General features: G+C 42.9%; 1 protein-coding gene and 2 pseudogenes across 1 annotated transcript; 2 read left to right on the plus strand and 1 right to left on the minus strand.

Moving 5' to 3' along the window:
- The first annotated feature begins 2,174 nt into the window (after positions 1–2,174).
- On the plus strand, positions 2,175–2,560 carry LOC114618319 (annotated as a pseudogene).
- A 4,370-nt stretch (positions 2,561–6,930) lies between these two features.
- LOC114618403 lies at positions 6,931–8,213 on the plus strand (annotated as a pseudogene).
- A 3,850-nt stretch (positions 8,214–12,063) lies between these two features.
- Rbmx2 (RNA binding motif protein X-linked 2) lies at positions 12,064–19,095 on the minus strand. Its single transcript, XM_028763029.1, has 6 exons — positions 18,982–19,095; positions 18,669–18,784; positions 16,719–16,770; positions 14,496–14,625; positions 13,118–13,301; positions 12,064–12,603 (listed from the first exon to the last, which is right to left on the minus strand). Exons 1-6 carry the CDS (start codon positions 18,984–18,986, stop codon positions 12,113–12,115), a joined length of 978 nt encoding a protein of 325 aa, XP_028618862.1. The 5' UTR covers positions 18,987–19,095; the 3' UTR covers positions 12,064–12,112.
- Between the last annotated feature and the right edge of the window lie 3,300 nt (positions 19,096–22,395).

A 22,395-nucleotide genomic window follows, 5' to 3' on the forward strand; every position in this document is an offset into this window, starting at 1 on the left:
ATATCTAATGGTTTTGATGGCCAAAAGGGTCTCATGGGAATCTCCAAATAACCCAGGCTGATACCAAGAAAATAGGATGCCTTTCCCAATCTGATGGCAAGGCCCCATTGCTGAAGGCACCACCTACACAACTCAGTGAACATGGAGAAATCAAGCTGGTACCTACATAGAGTCTTTACCCCTAGGATCTAGTGTCTTTCATACAGGAAATATTCTGCATGCCACCAAAAGAGAAATGTAAACACCAATCCACCCATAAACCCTGTGATCTACAATGAAATGTTAGTACTATGGTGGCACAAATCTTGTGGGAGTAGTCAACCAATATCTAACTTGACTTAAGGCCCACTTTACAAGATGGAACCCATACTGGACAGTGCTTCAGTGACCAAGAACTTGAGACTAGATAACCCTAGGGTTAAACCAAATACTATTGAACGTTTAAAAAATAGCAATAAAATGACTCCTAATGACACTCTGCTACAGTGATAGATCAGTGCCTTGCTCAACCATCATCAGAGAAGCTTCCTCCTGCAGCAGATGAGAACAAATACAAAGACCCACAGACAGACATTAGGAGGACACTGAAAGATCTTGGACACTCAACTCTAAATGTGAGGTCCCTATAAATCCCTCCCCTTGTAACACGTGTCCAGACCTTAGCACAACTGACTCCAATGGAAGTACTATTCAAGCCATAGAGCTCAGCACATGGACATTACCACCTGCCACAATGAAAACAAAGTTTATCCTAGTTTATCAAATCCATAGTTCTGGGAAAGATTCTTACTAACTTTGCTTTTTGGCTTCCGGAGTTCTTCTTCTGGCTAGCTATTCTTGTTAACTGAAATATGTCAACCCAGAATATGGGGGGGGGGTGCTTAAAATCACACCTTGAGAAAGATTCAGTGCTTCACTGTACACTGAGATCCTGAATACCCAGTGTAGTCCCTGGCCAGCTAATAAAGACTTTCTATTAGCTTAAACCAGTATCAGAAAAGTCTTGTATGGTGGATACCCTACATCATTTCTGGAGGTCCTACCAAAATCCCCAGCGACCAGACCACAAGACAGGGATGAGGGTGGGGGTCCTGAATTCAATGGTCAGGGGACTCTTAGGTGGTGCACGACAATGTTTTGGGGCCCCATGACATATTTTAATCATTTGCTGCCCAATGTTTTAGAGCACCCTCTATGCCCAAAAGGAAACAGAAGGTCACTTTGTATATCACCTCTGAAGATAAGTCTGTTTAAGGCACCTTCTGTTTGGACACATAGGAGAGGTAGGACACAGCTTCTGATCTAGTGTCCAGGATCTGTATGAGGTGTCCCTGAGTTTTCTGTCTGTGTATGAATATGTGTTGGCCAGTCTTGGCTGTTTTCACTGTGTGTCTCTATGTGTCTTTCTCTGTGTGATTCTGTCAGGTTTGTTTCCTTTTATTGACAAGTGGTTTTCTGTAGTGTGAGACCTCCCCCCCAGACTTGCACCCTCTTGTTGGACATCTGAATCGTTTTGGCTCTGCCAGGTTATCCCAGGGTAGGGGAGGACCTCCACCTGTCCGACTCCTGTACCACTCACTTGTTTCGTTCATCCCTTGATTCCTGCTCATAGTCTGGGCTATCCCAGGTGGGTCTAGGCCCCTGTGTCAAGTCAGGGAGGAACTGAGTCTCTCCTCCAGGGCCCCCTGCAACCTAATCAGAATGTGCACAGGGAGGGGGAAATAGCTCCCTGCCTGCTTTAATCAGTCCCAGGGAAGGGGAAAGAGGAAGTTCCAGTCCTTGCCCTTTCATAACTTCCACCATCTTTTCAACCAACGATAAATATGATTGGAAAACTCAAATCCAAACATTCTCTGGGGAAAAAACGTAGAAAACCCACCCCTGGACCTGGTGGTGGGAGGTGAGGTGGGGAGAGACTCACTGCTGGACAATTCACCCTGGGCAGAATGGAATTTCCCTCCTGTCCAACACTGACAAAGGGGACTGTAATTTTTTTTTCCACTGGCTCCTTTTTAGGATTAAAGACAGCTGCTAAAAAGATTTATTCTGTTACACAGTTGGCCCCAGATATTAGAAAAAAAGTTAGAAAAATTAGAAATATTGGACCCGAGGGGCTTCTGAGTGTGTTTGAACTGTTGACCTAGGCCATTTTCTTGGTCCAACATCCTGCAGCAATGGTGAGTCAGTCGCAGGGCATCCAGCAGCTACCGCAGGCCAAGAAGCTGGAGGCCGAGAAGGTGTCCTAGGCTGAAGCAGGCCAAAGAGGCCCAGGCTGAAATTGAACAGTACCACCAGCAGAAGGAGAAGGAGTTCAAGGCCAAGGAAGCTGCAGCACTGGGGTCCCATGGCAGCTGTAGCAGTGAGGTGGAGAAGGAGACCCAGGAGAAGATGACCATCCTCCAGAACTACTTTGAGCAGAACAGGGATGAAGTTCCTGGATAACCTCTTGGCCTTTGTGTGTGACATCTGGCCAGAAATCCATGAAAACTACCACATAAAAGGAAAGGAGGCCGAAGCGTCCACTCTGTGGGTTGGCATGAGATCTGCCCCCATAGAATAGGAAACCTCCACAGAGTTCAAGATCTATTCTGGAAGGCATCGAATTATTTCTCTATGCTGTTGTAGGACCCTTCACTGTTTGAAAGTGTCAAATTTAGCTTTTTGTACAGACTTAATACGTACCTGAAGTTTCATCTTCTTACCTTGTATGTCTTTAAGGAGTATAGGGAACCTGTTTTCCTCTGTGTTCGTGTAAGTAACGGCTATCAATGTTGATTTTTCTTTTATTAGTCTAGTAGAAAAAAATCTTTGAATAAAGAAGGGGAATAAATTGTTCCCTTCTACTTTCTTAAAGGTCAGGGGCATTATCTATGAAAAAGTAGTAAATAGCTATTTGTAACTCCTATAAAGAAGCAGCCAGCCTTATAGTACTCTATCCTGAATAATTTAGAACAGTGAATATGCTTTTTTTCAGGCTGCTGTTAGTGTATCCTAACCCAAATCACTAGATGCTAGGACTCAACTTGTTACATGTTATTTGGTGTGCTTGTAATCATTTAAAAGTAAAACTTTGTCATGCCTTTCAAAACAATTAGAAATATTAACGGTATAGGTTGGTCCCAGTTACTGGAATAGCTCAAAATGTCTTTAAAAACAGAGAACTAATTAGGATAAGAACCTTTGTGTAAACTGAAAGCCACTGTCACCATCTCTGATGATTAGACTCAGTCAGATTTAAAGATATCCAGAAACATTCTGGTGTCTTACCCTCTGTCAGAAGACTGTCTGCTTGCTGAAAGTACTGCTCCAATCAAAAGGCACCATTGGACTATCTCTCAGATGGACAGCAAAGATTCCTGGGGATACAGGCAGAAACCCAGGATTGACCCAACACCAAGTTCCTACAATTGTTCAACTATCCACTTCAGCAATCCCTGACCAAATTAAACAATACCCAACGACTCTAGAAACAAAAAGGGAAATTGCAATTCGTATGCTCCTCCAATCACCCAGAAATATGCCTCTACTGCTTATGAAGAAACCTGGGATCTCTGGTTCTCAGGAGTCTGATCCTTCCAGAGAAACAGGTGTACACTGTCTTGGAACTGAAATATGCATTCTTCAGTCTGCCATTGGCAGAGATGAGTCAACCTACCTTTGCTTTTAAATGGACAGACCCAGACAGTGGGCAACATACCTGGAACAGATTGCTGCAAGGATTTAAAGACACTAAATGCTAACCTCCTGCCTTTCTACCAAGTTTCCTAGACCACAGTCTTAAAATATGTAAATGACCTCTACCTAGCCTCTAAAACTAAAACAAATTGTTAAAGGGCCACTGGAGGACTTCTGCAAGAGTTAGAGACCTTAGGCTACAGAATATCTACTAAGAAAACCCAGCTTTGTACATCAGAGGCTACCTATCTTGGCTACCAGCCAAAGGGAGGCAAAAGGAGCCTGTAGGATTGCTGCCATTCTTCAGATCCCAACTCCAAAGACTAGGAGACAGCTTCAAGAGTTCCTAGGTACAGTTGCGTATTGCTGACTTTGGATACCAGGCCTCTATACACCAGCACAAAGTGGGGCACTGAGTCCCTAATCTAGACTGAGGCTAAACAAAAGGCATTTGAGGCTTTAAAAACAGCTCTGACTTCAGTTCCACTCCTAGCACTTCCAGATGTCTCAAAACCTTTTCATCTGTTTGTCCACAAAACAAAAGACATTACAAAAAAGTTTTAACCCTAACTTTGGGGCCATGGAAATTTCCTGTGATATACTTGGACAAATGATTAGACCCTGTAGCCACAGGACGGTGCACCTGTCTAAGAGCTGTGGAGGGTACTGCCAGTCTAGTAAAAAAAAAATTGGGGCTTGGATCTTACGACTTATATCAGCACCCTATGCGACTGAGGCCTTCCTCCAAAGAACACCAGAACACTGGCAGTCTAATGCCTGTGTGACCCAGTACCAGGCCCTATTCCTGGACTGACCCTGAGTCCAGTTTGAGAAACTCACTGCCATAAGTCCTGCTACCCTCTTGTTTGATGACAGACAACCTGCAGGCGCTCATCCATGACTGCCACAAGATACACAGATACACAGGAACAGTAATAGTTATTTTAACAGAAGCAATTTGGGTCCAAGCCAGGTACTTCAACCCAGAGAGCAGAATTGATAGATCTGACCCAGGCTCTCAGCCATGGACATAAGACAGTTGCTGTGCCTTTAGTACAGAACATGTCCATGGTATGGTCGATAGAGAAAGAGGGCAAAGGAATTTAAAAACAGAGAGATCTTGACCCTCCTGGAGGCTACTTGGGTTCTGCTACAAATTGTTATCCTCCATGGCCCCACTGCTGAGAACATCAAAAGGATGACTCTCCTGAAGCCAAAATTACCAAGATCACTGACCTGGCTGCCAGACAAACAGTCCTAAGACCAACAGGGCCTATTGATATTCTGACAGCATACCCCAACCCAGTGCTGCCTGAAACCCCATGGTACAACTAAGAGGAAACAGAGGATTTAAAAAGAAAAATAGACAGCTCAAACCCACAGGTTGATAGAGACCAAAGGGAAAGATCACCCCCCACACACCCCCCAAGAAACAACTAGCAAGACTCTGGTAATTGACCTTCTCCGGGCTACTCTTCTGGGGTCCATAAGACATATTAAGTTGTTCAGTTATACCTAAACTGGACAGCCTAGCACAAAATGTCTCAGCCAGATGCCAGGTTTGTGTTCAAATGAATCCCAGAGAGTTCTTACTCTGGAAGGGGTCTGAATGAGAGGCCAACACCCCAGCATACTCTAGAAAAAACATCTGGCCTTCTAGGGAAGAATAAAAATACTTACTAGTTTTCATAGATACTTTTTCCAGGTGGGTAGAAGTGTTCTCCACTGAGACAAACTGTTCAAGTAGTAGCTATAAAGCTCCTCCAGGAATGCATCTCCTAATGTGTTCTCCCCTTAGCAGTGGGGTCCAACAATGGCCAAGCTTTTACAGCCAAAAAACCTCTCAATTAATAGTTAAAGATTTAGGTATAGATTAAAAATGTCATTGTGCAGACCTCGGAATTCTGGGCAGGTACAAAACAATAAATAAACAAGATAACAAGCCTAACAACACTCTCATTGGAGTCCAGTGAAGGATGGATAGACCTTCTTCCTTTGGACTTTGAGTTCACTGAATCCCCACATAATGTGAGATTTACCCTCTATGAGATTATATTTGGAAGACCTCCCCCACTGTTTCCCAGGCTCAGAGACAAACAGTTGGCAAAACTCTCTGATATTCTTTTTTCAAGTCACTACAGGCCCTGCAGTTCTCCAATAAAGGCTGTTCACTGAAATATCCGAAAGACCCAACTGACCTCCAAATCTACCATCAGTTTCCACCATCTGAGTCCAATGATACTGTCTTGGTTAAACAGGTAACCAAAGAGACACTGAAACCAACTAGGAAAGGATCCTACATGGTGATTCTCTCCATGCCCATGGCTGTGAAGGCTACTGGCATTACATCATGGATCTTCCACATCCAGGTCAAAAGAGCGGAAGTTACAGACACAGCCAAATGGACTGTCTCTGTAATAGACCCAATAAAATTAAGATTTTGTTGGTCTTTCTACTCCATGCCCTTCTACGTCCTCCTGAATCTTACACGTTTGGTATGAATACAGGGTTATGGTCCAACACCCACTGCCCTCAGGACTGGATCTGGAAACTGAGAAGACAGATACAGGGGAGGCAATTGCTAATATGCATGCAGACCAGGAACCTATATTCCATCTTGATCTTTTTACTTACTGAGGTCTATTTTAAGTGTCTGCCTTTATTGAAAAAAGAAAACAGAAAAGCTGTGGGAATTTATCTTCTGAGATAGGAATACTGAATTTACAATTCTGTGCATGCCCTGTGGCTGAGCCCTGTTGCCAGGAACAAGAGAGTTTCCATTGCAAAATTTGGGGTTGTGAAACAGGCTCCCTGAAAACACACAGATGAATATACAGAAAGAAAGACCTCTCCCAAGAAATGCACAGCAGGAAAATGTAATCCAATGGCCATAAAATGAAAAATCTAGGAATCTGTAAGAAAGATGGCCTTTGGAAAACAGGCAAAACCTGGGAAGAGGAAGGGATGGTGGGTATAGAGTAAATCACTCCCAGCCTGATCTGCAAGGTGGCTGATTATGCTTAGAACCCCTGTGGTCATACTTATAGAAAAATAATTACGGAAAAATAATTTCTCTGCTGGAATTGTAGATTATTTCCTCTTCCGGTGCCTCTGCTTCCAGTACCCCAGTTCATCCACATTTTGTAATTACGTAGGTCTGGGGCTCTGAGCCCCAAGTCACCTCAGAACCAAGTCCTTGCTTTCCTCCTTACAACATGGCTTCTCCAGTGAACCCTCCCCCTGCCCTCTATCTGCATGTCCCCAGCCTGGGAAAAGATAGCTCCACAGCCCCTAAGGGGCCTGGTCTCATCTCTGCTCTGGTGCTTGAGCCTGTTTCTGAGCCTCCCAGGACCTGACTGGTTCCAACCCTCTCTTCCTCCCCATTCTTCTCCCCGAGCTGAGCCTCATCCACGTCACACCTGCCGGGGACTGGTGGACAGCTTCAACAAGGACCTGGAGAGAACTATCCGGGACAACATCGGTGGTGGAAACACTGCCCGGGAGGAGGAGAAGTTGTCCAAATACAAAGACAGTGAGACCCACCTGGTGGAGGCCTGGGCAGCAAGTCAGACTTTGAGCGCCACCATCTGTTAGAGCTGAGCGAGGAGCTGGTAGAGGCCTGGTGGTTTCACAGGCAGCAAGAAGCCCCCGGATCTCTTTCAGTGGCTCTATTCCGATTCCCTGAAGCTCTGCTGTCCCTCTGGCACCTTTGGACCCTCCTGCCTGCCATGTCTTGGGGGCGCAGAGAGGCCCTGTGGTGGCTACGGGCAGTGTGAAGGGGAAGGGACTCCAGGGGGCAGCGGGTACTGTGACTGACAAGCCGGCTATGGAGGCGAGGCCTGTGGCCAGTGTGGCCTCGGTTACTTTGAGAGGGAGCACAACAGTAGCCATCTGGTATGTTCAGCATGTTTTGGTCCCTGTGCCCGCTGAACAGGGCCTGAGGAATCCCACTGTCTGCAGTGCAAGAAAGGATAGGCCCTGCATCACCTCAAGTGTGTAAACATGGATGAGTGTGGTCAGAGCAAGCCACCTGTGGAGCCGACCAGTTCTGTATGGACACAGAAGGATCCTATGAGTGCAAAGATTGTGCAAAGGCTTGCCTTGGCTGTATGGGAGCTGGGCCAGGGTGCTGCAAAAAATGCAGCCCTGGCTACCAGCAGGTGGGCCCCAAGTGCCTAGATCTGGAGGAGTGTGACAAAGTGGTGTGTCCAAGAGAGAACAAGCAGTGTGAAAACACGGAGGGTAGCTACCTCTGTGTCTGTGCTGAAGGCTACAGACAGGAGGACTGCATCTGCGTGAAGGACGAGGTCCCAGAGTCAGCGGGCTTCTTCGCGGAGATGACAGAGATGACGGAGGATGAAATGGTGGTCCTGCCACAGATGTTCTTTGCTAGGATCATCTGTGCACTGGCCACGCTTGCTGCTAAGGGTGATTTGTTGTTCACTGCCATCTTCACTGGAGCTGTGCCAGACAAGACTGGGTACTGGTTGTCAGAGCGAAGTGACCGTGTGCTGGAGGGCTTCATCAAGGGTAGATAATCCCTGCCACCAATTACAGGATTTCCTCCCACCCAGGCTGCCCCTAGAGGTTATTTCTCTCTCCAGCTGGACACCTGGGGCAGCATGGTTTCTCTTTGAGACTGGAGTAAACATCCTTTTACCTGCCTTACTGAGCAGCCTAGGACCCCAGTGGTCCCCGGGGGTGAAGAAAAGGTCCTGAAGCTGATGTCATGAGATCCTAGCAAGGGGACCTGCAGGCCTCACAGGGTGTGAATTCCAAGACTGTTTCTCCCTAGGGAGGTTGCAGGTGGGCTTTGGCTCCTGCATCCCCTCAGGAGTGTACCCTCATACCCCCACCCCTGCCAGGTGCATGCTGCCAGCTCCTGTTGTGTATTCACCGCCCACGCCCCAGCCTTTGACTTATTTATTCATCTCAGGAAATAAAGGACGGTCTTGAAAACTGGAAAAAAAAAGAAAAAAGAAAATAAACCCTTGCCATGCTTGAGGAAAACCTCAAAAAGTGAAAGGGGCAAAGACATAAATCAAAAAATTGACACCAGTCTCTGATCTTTAGATCCCTCTGCTATCAACACTGGCTGTGCCTTTAATTCTCATTCTGATTGGATTAACAGTGGAGCCCTGCATCTTAAACTATATAGCCAATTATGTAGGAGTTCACTACAATTAATGATCCTTAGGACTGCCAAGGACCAGCCTCGCTTGAGGAGGGGTTCTGGGAGAAGGAGTGTCTGGGATCAGTGAAACAAATGATAGAAGTCAGATCGTGAGTCCAAGCTGGTAGCCTATATTCTGCTGGACACATATTTCCAGCCTGCTTTCTCTCTGTTCTCTTTCTTTCAGATCTGCTTTCTGTGGAGATCTCCAGACATCTCTCTGTTTCGCTCCAGATAGTTCTCCAAGCAGTTCTCCTTTGCTATTCTAAAAAATTCTCTGGATGGGTCATCTCTTCAGATCATAAGCCCAGTCTTTTATTTTACACATCAATCCAGTCATTTATTCCAGATTTCCTTCATGTGATGAACTCTTCCCTAACATCACACATGTATTGGTCTGCCTTATATACATTGTTGAGCTCCATTTATTGGGACTCAAAAAATTGGTGGTGTGCTGAAGGTTCTTGCCACAGCAGCCGTGACACTCATGGAGGCCCACACCCACTAGTCCTGTACCAGGGGCAGAAACCATCTCATTCTGTCCCCACCATGGCCATGCCAGAACCAGCATAGGATCAGCTACACCTCTTTAGAGAAGGATAAGTCCTCCATTTTACTCATTTACCAAGACCAGTGTAGAAAGTAACAGGACCCCAGGCTTTAACAGGCCCCAGACTTTAGCACAACTGACTCCATGACGGAAAGACTATTCAGGCCATAAAACTCAAAATTTAGACAGTACTACTTGCCAAAATGAAAACAAAGGCCTAATCTATCAAAGTTCATAGTTCTGGGAAGGACTAAATGTACTGACCTTGCCAGTAACTCAAGTAGGGCTAGAACCTGGAGGCTTAGATGCAGAGGCAATGGAGAGATGCAGATTACTGGCTTGCTTCGCATGGCTTCTTTCTTATAGAACTCAGAACAACCAGACCAGGGATGGCACCACTTACTATGGGCTAGGCCCTCCCCCTATTGGTCATTAATTGAGAAAATGCCTTATAACTGGATCTCATGGAGGCATTTTCTCAACTAATGCTCCTTTCTCTCTGGTGACTCTAGCTTGTGTCAAGTTGACACACAAAACCATCCAGGATACCTAAACTATCTAATACAAGCCCAGTATCAGACATGAGAAATCTGTTCCAGTTGTTGGTCAAGGGAGTCCAAGAGACTCCCCAAACAATATAGGTTATTGCTGTTACCCTTGGTTGCCTCCCTGAAATTGAAAGTCAGTTTCTATTGCAGAAGGCACCATCCACTTTGGACATAGGACCCAAGATGATTTGAGCTAGATTTGACCTGAAAGCCTCCTCCCAAAGGACTAGCTTTAATTATTCCAAAAGGTACTAGCAAGCTGCCGAGGGAGGAAGCAATCATTAATCCTATGCTGTGACACCTGCAATTTGCAGTTATCAGTATGGCATGTTATCTCTAAAGGTTCAATAGTGGCACTTATATTTTGGTGGTAACCAACAGCTGTCTAATTAGACTTAGGTCCATTCAACACGAGGGAAATCATAGCTGGTACTACAATCTTAATCAGCTACTCACAGCTAAGAGGGATGGATCTTAGAAAACCTACTACTACCACTTTCCTAAACTAGTGTGACTCTTAACTGCACTCTAAAACCTTTATACCCACCAATGAGTGTACAGCTCTCAGCCCTCATCAAAGAAGCTTCTTTTTACAATTATAGTAGTAACTAGTCAAAATATAGAGAATAGCTGACAATAGGGTGTCCAGACCCAATTAATAAACCTACAACACATCCCTCCACCTAAAACTCAGGGAACATTACAGAGGAAGCAGTGGAAAGATTCTAAGAGCCATGATTCTATACTCATGAAATCTCAGCAATACAGCTGCTTAAATGAGACCTGAATAATTGTATCAGTTGAACTGCCAGTGTGGACAGCAAAAATCTCAAAGGCCCCCAACCCTAGATGAAGAACTATGGGCAAGTAAAGACTGATGAGAGGGAAAATTAGTCTTCCCAAGAAGAGTTCCTTAAATGTTTAGCTAAACAAGTGGTCAACCCTAAAACATAATAAATGTACACTAGACAGATTCCATCAGGTTCCATCTATATAATTATTCAATATTTATAAGTAACAGTAATAAAGACTAAAAGGTTATGAATTTGAGTGGACATGGGAAATGATGGAGTTTGGTTTCATGGTGCTTTCGTACCTGTAACCCCAGTGCTGGAAGAGAAGAGAGGCAAGCAGATCCCAAAGACACAGCACTTAGCCAAGCCAGTCTAACCCAGTGCAATAAGAGATCCTGTCTCAAAGAAAGATAGAAAGAGACAGACACTCAAAAGTTGATCCACAGCTCCCACACATGCATGCACAGGAGCACACAAACACGAGAAAATAAACCTTCCTTAAACTGCTTTCATTGGCATTTTGACATTTTGTCACAGAAATGAGAAAAGTAACAAAGCCTATTTGTGCTTGTCAGGGATTGTCTCTATTCAAGAATAGAGAATGGTATAAATGATTTAGAGGTACATGAAAATGGTATTAATCCAACACTGAATGGACCAAATGCCACTGAACTGCTTAAAACGGTTAATTTTATTTTATATGAATTTCATCTCAATACAAATAAGTAAGTTACAAAAAAAACATACATAGCCATGTATGTAACCATCAAAAACTAAAAACAAAATAAAGGGAGCTGGGCTATAGCTGAGTGGCAGAGCACTTAGCATGTGCAAAGATCTGGGTTCCATCCCTGGCATGGCAATACAAATAAAAAGGGAATGTAAAGGGGAAGGAACTGGTTGGTCTTAAGAATCCTATCACATCCTTATCAAGATCTTCAAATCTCCTGAGCTACACCTCTTTACAGTTGTACCTGCTGTCTGGTAGGTCCTACAATGCTGGGCTCTAAATATGTAACACAAAGACCAGAAGTCCAGCATTGTCTAGTGTTTTGACTTCCCTGGCACTCTTATCTTAAATCAGAGGTTTGTGGGTTTAAGGGCCAAATTTATAAACCAAATTTTAGGCACATACTCTGGTCAGTACTAAATATTTTCCCAGGGACAATGGATCATGCTTTTTAGTTTGTCTTTTTCTTTTTAATACAGATATCTAGCTATTGTTGAAACTATAGCCTTTTCAACAACTCTGTCATGTAAGGGATTTAAAGAATTCGACCCCCAAATTTTTATATATAGAAATAACAACAAAGAGAAACTGACATTATGCAACAAAACTGATTTTCAGAGAACTGGGCAGCTGGAACAGGCTTCAGTAACGTCTATGGTCACTGGAATGGAAGGAGTCGCGCTCCCGAGAGTGCCTATGCTTTCTGTGCCTATAGGACTTATCTGGACTCCTACTTCTACTTCTATGACTCCGCCCTTCAGAATGCCCACCGTGCCTGCTGGAATGAGTACCTGAGCTCCTCCCTCTCTCCTTATCTCTGCTCTTTTCTTCTCCCTCCCTCCTGCTAGAGGACTTATGCTCATGCTTGGGTTTCTCTTTCTTTGCTTCCCACTCAGGGTCCTCTACCCTACCATGGTAGGAACTCCTGACATCAGGGGAACCTGAGTGACTCTTCTTCTTCTCTCTATATTCAGACTTCTGTGCTCTCTCTGAGGTCTTGCTGCTGTGCTTCTTCGAGCTATGCTCATCCTTTTCCTTTACTGTTGTGCTTCTGGAGCAGGATGGCAGCTCTGCTTGGACCTGGCGTTCAGTCTTCTCTTTTTCTTTCTTTTTTTTCTTTTTCTCTTTTTTGTCTGGGAGGGGGGGAAATCAAGAAGAAAAAGAAAATGCACAAAAAGTCTCTTTAAAATGTGCCTTTCTTCTCTCTGTAGATCATATAAAACTGAGCCATTCCCCAATGTTCCCATGCTAGCAGATGGAGAATGTGATGAAAGACGCATCCCAGGTGACAACATGGAGAAGTTACAGGATATGTCTCCTGACAAATGTCTTTAGGAATCAAACTGGACACCTGTTACCCCTAATGGGTCAAGTTGTACAGGACAACCAACATAAGGGCTGTATCTCCACAAACAATCTCATTTTGAGATCTACAAGGGTTAGGACTGTAACATATGAACTTCAAAAGACATTAATTCTGCCTGTACTACTAGCCTTCCTCCCTTAGATACCTCTGCTTTCTCGACCTAAGTAAGCATTCTCACACCTTCCCCTTTTACACTGAAGACTGGATTACTGACTATCTGTGCATGCTTGGAAAAGAAGACCCTAAGACTACCCACTCTTCTCTGAGTTTTAACACTCCACCTTTTTTGTGCTTTTTTGAGAGTTTGGCATCTTCATCTTCAGAGACTTCAGGAGGACTTGATGGGGGTGTTTTAACCCCACAGCCCTTCTCCTGAAGCTCTCTAGTTACATCATCCACATCTTCTGACTCCTGAGGGGCCCGGTAGTTAGCTACATGGTCCACACGGATAGTTCTTCCTTTAATCTAAGCAAAAGGGAAATGTTTCAGCAATAGCTCCTGCATCAAACTATTTAAACAAACTAGAGAACCAAGGTTCAAACCACATACACTGCCTTGTATAAAACAATTATAGAAGGCATGCATTAATACACACCACTCGGGGGCCACTAAATGGGCCTGGGGGTAAGAGAGCCCTCAGAAGCAATTGTGCAGAGCCCATCCCTCCTCCCTCAATATACTACAGGTGCCATGCAAATAAATCTCTTCATATTCTTTGTGTATCACGAAGTTTAAAAAAACACTCAGAAGTATTGGCCTAAAGCACAGAATCATGAAAAACAGTGAGAATTTACAATTTAAAGCACAAATGATTGTCTATAAGGAACTGTGTTCAGTTAGTAAAACTCGCCTTGTAAGAATAAGAACCTGGCCAGGTGATGGTGGCACACACCTTTAACCCAGCACTTGGGAGGCAGAGGCAGGCGGATTTCTGAGTTCAAGGCCAGCCTGGTCTACAAAGTGAGTTCCAGGACAGCCAGGGCTACACAGAGAAACCCTGTCTTGAAAAACCAAAAAAAAAAAAAAAACATTTTTACTTGTACCTTTAAGCATTAAAAGCTTCTGTCATCCATTCTATTTCTCATTTTGATACACTTTTTGAAAAAGCAATTTTCTTCTGATTGTGATTTCTTCTGAATGCCATTCTCTTAAAATTTCAGAATGGCTTACTTTTATAGAATTGATCACTAGATCTTAACTACAGAATTTCCAGGAGCCAATATCTTAAGCCACAGAAATCCTAGACTAGATACCCATGGTTCCATCTAGCTCATATAGCCATGATGAAGCTCCCAGTTCCCTGACACAGCACAATATCCAAGAGTGGTGTCTCTAGTCTCTTCACTCTCTAATGTACTAGAACAGATGGAAAATGTGCCTAAAAAAAACATCTGCCAGATAAGGGGGCACAGACCCATGTTTCTGGAACAACAGTTTGCTAATACATAGGGAAAAGGAACGATTCCTGGCAGGCGCATGAACCAGAAAATGGTTTCCTGGAATCATTCCCTATCCAGTTGTCTATGCACTTCTACAACCCTCACAGTACATCCAGCTGACCACTATTATTTCTGCAGCTGTAAACAGCAGGCAAAAAAGTGAAGCCTCACCCATCCACAGGAAAAGGCCAGCCAAAGATTGCACAGTAAGCACATTTACCTTAATGCCATTGAAATTATCAACAGCCAGAACTGTGCTCCTCTGATCTTCATAGCACAGGAAACAGAATCCTTTGGATTTCCCAGTCTTCTTGTCTCTCACAAGATTAATGTTGACAATCTCCCCATATCTATTTCATAACAAGTTTTATTCATTTAAAAAATAAAAAATGAAAATAAAGTTAAAATTGTTAAAAATAAACTCTAATATGTACAGCATATACTCAACAATGAGTGTGATAAAACTAGAAATAATATTTTAAACAAAATCCTGTTACTCAAGCTAGAGAGATGATTCAATAGTTAAGAGCATTGGCTGCTCTTCCAGAGGATCCAGGTTCAATTCCCAGCACACACTTGGAGGCTCACAGGCATCAGTAACTTTAGTTCCAAGGACTCCAGTACCCTTTTCTATCTCTCACATGGTGCTAACATACATGCAAGCAAAACATCCATAAATTCTTTTTTAAAATAATTTTTTAAAGACTCACTACTAACTAGAACTTGAAACCTATTCTCTTAGCTAATAGTTGGATGAACTAAAATGGAACAAAACTTAAAATGTCAAGGGTATACCACTTAGAAATTTTAAAAAAATTAAAATACGTGAAAATTTGTGGGATGTAACTAAGCCAGCAGCTATACTCAAGAAAATCTGTAACCTTAAAGAATTTGATTCCTTAAAAAGAATGAATATAAAATAAAACAAAGACAGGCTTTAATAAAAACAAAGCAGAAATTAATTAAATACAAAATAGAAAGTCTACCTTACTTCTTATAAAACCAATTCCAAATAAAGCTTTATAAATTAAGTCATAAAATAAAACAGAAATTGATGTATAAGATACATGATTCTATATATACATACCAATCCAAAATCTAGTATTTTATTCAATAGAAAATAGTGAATGTGATTCAACTAAGGTTGAGAACTATTTGACAATATAATGAGGTATAGCCAATGCAATTAGATAAAACAGATAACAGACATGGAGAAGTAAAATATCTCTGTTTGAAGAATATATACAATAGCATATATAGAAAATTAAACAGCATCAATGATAAACAATGACAAAAATAAACAGTTTACTAATTCAGTAAAGTAACAGGACATAGTTAAAAGTCACCCTTTATATACAAAAAAACAATCAGAAGTATAATGGAAGGGAAATCCCCTTCATAATAGCAAAAAGGATTAAATACTTAGAAATACACCTAATAACCAAATACTATACACAATGTATACGAAGAACTCTTTTATATCTCCAAAAGAGATACATATGTATTTTTTAAAAAATACATTCTTTTTTCTAGATAAGATGACTATCGGAAAGATGTCAAGATCTCCCAGAAAGTTAATAAAAATGTGAACATAATTCCAATAAAAACCCAATTTAACCTTCTACCTTAGAGTTATGTATGTTTGATCAAGATCTGAACTGGGTGGTGGTATACGCCTGTAATCTCAGCACTTAGGAGACATTGGCAAAGAGGTCTCTGAATCAAAGACATCCTAGTCTACAGAGAGTTGCAGGAAAGCCAGGGCTACACAGAAACCCCATCTCCAAAACAGCGGAGATGGTAAATAGTCATTCCAGTTAGAGTAGAAATTAGTAAAACCATTTCAGAGAACAATTTGGCAATGCTTATAAAGCATACCAGGCAAGGTCTATTTCTGTTTGGCTCAATACTATATAGGTAAGGCTCAGAGAGCCCTGTGATCATGGATGACTGAGAATTTTCAAGAACCCAAAGAAAAAGGACAATACTGCACCTTCCAGAGAATCCTAGTCTGTTCCAATGCAAGCCCATGCTGAATAAGTCTTAGTAAAAATGACAGAAATTGACTAAAATCCCTCAGACAGACTCTCAAATGATCCAAGCTCTGGGGTCTCCCATATGGTAACTCTCTGGAACCTTATCTATCCTGGGACTGATCTAGGGTCTAGCCTTCCCCATGCAGGGATGTCATTCAGCCTAGAATTAAAATGGCTTTGGTGGCTTTTTGAGGCAGGGTCTCAGTTTGTAGTACAGGCTGACCTGGAATGCATTATGTAGCCTAGGCTGACCCCAAGAGATCCTCCTACCTCAGCCTCTTGTCTACTGTCATTAGAGGTGTACAACCCCACATCCAGCTTGAAATGCCTTGTGGCTGATACAAAAATACACCATGGAAGCAAACTGTTCCATGCATACAGGAGATAGGAAATAACAGAGGACTTACTGTGAGAACACGCAGATGATGTCTCCTTCTGTCAGTTCATAAGGAAGCCCTCCTAGAAGAAAACACACACACTCCAGTTCAGCAAACATTAATCAAGTGTTTACTGCATGCTATGCACTAGGCTGGACACTGGAGGTGCAGATTAAACAAGCCTTGATCTCAAAAATATCAGTCTACTCCAATGACAGAGTGGCTACAGTGACAGTAGTCCGGAAGAAAAATAATTAACTCTCAGATCTCTGTGAGTTTGAGGCAAGCCTGGTCTACACAGTGGGTTTCATAGTAAAACTCTGCCTCAAAAAAAAAAAAGGATTAAAAAAAAAAGAAAGGAAAGGAAAAAGTAATTAACTCTGAGGGGAAAGGCTAGGGTCATCACTTACCAAATTAATCTTAGCATTGAGTCTTCACATCCAAAATCCTATAAAGCAGGTGATTTCCTGCACAAGACTCAGATTTCATAAACACTGAGTTCAAGTATACTGTTATTACCCTCACCTACATGCAAACTAAGACTTATAAAGGAAAGTGTTAAGCCTTTCACAGGAAACAATTTCCCCTCCCTTCACATTTTCCCTCATGTGTAAAACGGGGACATTAACATATTTGCCTCACAGAAGTGTTATAGAAATAAAATAAAATGAGGCACATAAAGTGCTCAACACAACACCTAGTAGAACAGCCTCTTTCAAAAGGCAAACTGCAGGACTTTGGTTGTGACATAAAGTGAATACAGGATAGTAATACTGTCACCAGGGACTTAAGAGTTCCCCTTTTACAAAGGCTCTTAATCTCGTTGGTAAAATAATTCTAAAACAGACTAAGGGGGGAGCTTGAGGTCCATTTTATTAGCATTTGACAGAAAGCTGGTAGAGAAGCAGGTTGTAGGTTTCACCAGGAGGAGGGAGCTGCGTGCCATTCGTTCTGAATTTGGAGGTGAAGCAGGCAGGAGTGCACAGAAATAGAGGCAGAGAAGAGCTTGCAAGGGGACAGGAGAGCCTTTCGATTTGAAATGAGAAAGTCTAGAGTGTTAGGGGCACGCATGCTCAGGATTTCAGCCAGCACACAGAGAACAGATAGAAAGAGCGGTGGGGTAAGTGAGAACTCCGAAGAGCAGGTAGACTTAACACAGAAATCAGTCACAACTGCATTGGGGATCATTTCCCTCTCTTGTCCTTAGCGTGTCTTTAGGTGACTGAGCATTCCTGACAGGTGTCTCCTGACCAGATGACTTAAAGCCCTGGTGGATTAAGTCTTAAGGAAGGGGCACATTAGCATGTAACACTTAGGTTTCCTTAAAATGTCCCGGTATCCACCCAGGGCCAGGGGTATAATAGTCTGTATTCTTTTCCTCAGGAGAAGTAGCCTTCCCTTAATGAACGACAAAGCCCATATCCCTCCACATTTTCAGATGGCCTTTCAAATGTTAAGCAGGAGTAAAGCTAATTTTGAGTCAACCCTCAGTGTCTTCCAAGCCAGCTAATGTCTGTCCAGGTAGCTAACAGTACAGCAAAGAACTAGGAGCAGAGGCCAATTACAGGAGACAAGAATTCTGAAGATGGGCAGACAGGCGATATTCGATAGTGACTAAGAGCACAAGCCCCATAGTTGTGAGTGCTGCGTGGCCTTAAGCAAGTCCAGTAACCCGTCTGCGCCTCAGTTTCTTTGCCATTATTATGGGTTGACTGTGAAGTTAACTGTTTCTGAGCAGCCAAGTAGAAAAATTTTTAATATAATGAACGGCAAATCCCAATTCTAAGAAGCACTGGCTATCAGAGAAGACAACTAAAAAATGGACCTGTGAGCAGACTAGCTGCAAAAGGTGATGACAGTGTTCAGAACTGATGACCCGGGCGCTAAATAACCAGGAGCGAGGCGGAAGAGAGGGGATGGGGAGGAGGCGGGGCCGGGGCAGGCTCTGAAGACACTGCTAGAGAAAAATGTGGAACTCACCAAGAAAGATCCAGGCGCTGTCCTTGTATTCCGAGTGCCAAGACACCTTTTCTGCCACCCCAAGTTGAACCTCTCGCTCATTCAGTTCGTTGATCAGCTTCACCTTAGTTAAAGGGCTGTGCGGGGTGCGGGAAGAGGGAAAGACGTTAAGTCCATTTCCTCACAGCCCTCCTTCTACATACCGAACTTCTCCCGCCCCGAGGCCCTGAAGGCGACGGCCGGTCCCTTCCCTTAGGGGCCGCCATCCTCAATCCTCTCTCCCTTCTTTAGAGAAACTCCCTCCCCTAGCCTCAGAGAAACTAAATCTCCTTACTTCATATTCGCATCTTCGCGCGGCTCTCTTAAGACAACAGCTTCCGGGTGAGGCTCCGAAGCGCTCGCGCAACCCCAACATCCAGCTCAGATTGGAGCCAGCAGAACTCGAGGCGGAACTTCCGCCGGAAGTTTCGGCACGCTAAGGCTTAGCACCTGCGCAGTAACGCGAACGCGCTTTCTAGAGCTTTCGCTCCGGTGAAGAAACAGTTCCCACGTCCCTGCTTCCGTTTTTGCTGTAGAGCGAGGGTGGGAGCCTGTGCGTTAAGGTGGATCCATGTGTTTCTGCGGTCTGAATTAAATACCCATAGATTTATATAACGAATGTGGCCTTTTTCCAAAAGCAAGCAAAAATTAGCATTGTCGAATTAGTTCCTATCAATTGAAGAGTTAGAGAATTTAAAGGTTCTGAATGATAGACAATGTATGCATGTTATCTCTGTTAGGGTCTCAAACCCAGGCTAAGTCTCACTCCAATGGCTCCTCCCCTAAACCTCTGCCTCCCAGGGGCTCGGTTTCTGCCATTTTCATTTTTCATTCAATTCTTGTTTATGTCTTCCCATATAGTGGTTCTCTGTGTAGCCCTGGCTGTCTTGGAACTCACTCTGTAGACCAGGCTGGCCTCCCAACAACCCCATGAAAAAGAGTTACTACCCCCATTTTACAGAGGAAGAAACTGAGTTTTCAAAAAATTAGCTTGAAGGTCTGGAGAGGGGTCTCAGTGGTTAAGACCGTTTGCTGATTTTTTGCCAGAAGACCTGCACCCAGAACAGGTAGCTCAAAACTCCAACTTCAGAAGATCCATCCTCCTCCTCTGGCCATTGTGGGCACTTGCACTCACATGGCATACACAGATATACATACACATGAATACAACTAATAAATATTTTAAAATTTGCTTAACTTGAAATGTCTTTAGCTTATACCAACCAGGTCAGGCTAATTTAATCTTCCCTTATTGGGCATCTAGATTTGTCCTGTACAGTTGGTTTATAGAAGGAATCCACAGGATTAGTCTTCTGCATAGAACTAATGGTATAAGGGCAATATATATTTACTTGAATACTTTATGTCATAAATATTCAGGAATCAATATATAAGCAGAAAATAGGGGTTCCCTTTTGTGAGGGTTGGGGTCCAAGAATCGCTGAAGAATGATACCCCTCAGACTCAAATAGTATACAAAAGCAAAGAGCATTTATTCAGCAGAATTTCCTGCATGCAGGGGTCTCCCCATTTGAGAATGGAGACCCAAGGTATGTGCTCTGCAGGGTCAATTTAAAGTCTGTTAGGGTGTGGATGGGTGACATTTACCTTTCTTTCCCTTGATTGGTTGGCTGATGTGGATGCCTTTGTGACTGGTTAGGGCTCCGTGGACTTTCAGGGTGACAAGGCATCCTCGGATTGGCTGCCTGCTGCTGTGGTTGGCTGAGCATGGGTTCTTGGATCCAGGTTCTCATTTCTGGAAAACAGAAACTTGGACCTTGTTGCCCAAACTGCTAGCTTGCAGTCCTCTCAGAGAGTTTAACAAAATAATTTAACAAAATTTAACAAATTTTACAATAATTTAACAAAATAGTTTCTTTAACAAAGTAATTTTTAAATGGACTCAGCAAAAAACTTAGGCCTAGTCTCCCAAACCGCCAGTTTGTAACCTGACATGGAGTCAGCCTGGCTCTGGCTAACTCAGTCCTCTCAGAGGTTCTTAGTTTCTTTAATTGATTTTTTTTTGCAAAGTGAAAATATGAATCTAATTTCTGTCTTCTTTAGATAGAAATTCAATTTTGCCAGCATATTTCTTTTATTTTTTGCCAGCATATTTTTAAGTAGGTTATCTTTTTCCCAATATATGTTTTTGCTTCCTTTGTCAAAAAATAAGTGGGAATAGCTTTGGCATTTTATTCTGGATTCTCTTATTCTATTTCATTGATATTAATGTCTACTTTTACGACAGTACCAAGCTGTCCTTATGACTATAGCTCTATAGGAAAATTTCAGGTCAGCTTCTATACTACTGTCAGCATTGTTTTTATTCCTTGGGATTTATTTTCTATCTGTGGTCTTTTGTGGTTCCATCTCAAGTCTTGTATTATTTTTTTTCTAAACCTGTGAAATATATCAGAATTATAAAAGGTGTTGCATTAAATCTGCAAATTAAGTTTGGTAGTATAGTCATTTTAACAATATTTATTCTGCCAATTCAGATGCATGGAACTACACACACACACACACACACACACACACACACACACACACACACACGGTCTCACTATAGAGCTGTGGCTCTCCTGGAATTCACTTTTAGAGCAGGCTGGCTGGAAATTCACAGAGATTCACCAGCCTCTGCTTCCCAAATGTTGTGGTTAAAGGCAGCAGGGAACTCTTAAGATAAAGGACAATATGTAATATTCTCATTTGAGGCTGATCAGAATATTATGTCTCCGTCATTAGGGCCAGAGGTAGAACTCAGAATCCGTTCTTTTAACAAGAGGAAGTAACTTTCTCTTAATGATCTTTAACAAAGCTCTGATATGCCACCTTTACATATGGCATTTTAAACCTTAAAGAAAGGCAAAGCTGATTATAATGGACGGGCCCATCTTCAAAGGCCGACAAGCTTACTAATGTCTGTCTAGCTATCTAACAAAGAGAAAAATGATGACACATAATGTGTGATATAACCCATTCAGAAGATTTAATTCATCCTACGTGTGTCTCTATCAGCATTTGGTCATAAACCATAATGTTCTAAAAGTGAAGGTCCAGAGATGGGTAGCTAGTAGTCTGAATGAGCCTTATTCAGAGCAGCAGATATTAGGCCATCCATAATAGCATTTTGATGATGATAAGTGTCCCATCAAGTGGCTCAACCTACAACCAGTTTTCTGCAAGAAGCAAAGACTGCTCAACAAGGACAATTTCTCCTCTTGTATTCTGTCTGTGAACTGGGGACTGCCTTTGGCTTCCTTGCTCCAACGCAGCTGCCCCCTCTCCTCCCCTCCAACCTTGCTATTCATTAACTTCATCAAATAATCTTGCCAGTGAAAACTAAACAGTGACAGATTGCATATGGGTTTTTATCTGTTCGTAGAAATCTCCATTTGCTTTGTTGGTACAGCTAAAGTAGCCACTTGCAAACTGATAAGGTTGCAGGCAGTACTATCTTGCTAGTGTCTTCTAGTAACTGCGAAATAAGATTTGGGGTTCCACTTGGGGCTCAGTCATCTGCATTTCAGAAGGAAGCTGGAGCATAAGAGAAAGTGAGGCCAGAAAATGGAAGGATCATTTATGTTGAAAATATGAGGAGTATTCCTAACTAACTTTTGGGTTTAGCAGAAGTGCTCATTGGTTTTGGGTTTGGTTTGGTTTGGTTTGGTTTGGTTTGGTTTGGTTTGGTTTGGTTTGGTTTGGTTTG

The sequence above is a fragment of the Grammomys surdaster genome, unplaced genomic scaffold, assembly GCF_004785775.1.
Source record: "Grammomys surdaster isolate TR1022 unplaced genomic scaffold, NIH_TR_1.0 60, whole genome shotgun sequence".
Taxonomy (NCBI): domain Eukaryota; kingdom Metazoa; phylum Chordata; class Mammalia; order Rodentia; family Muridae; genus Grammomys; species Grammomys surdaster.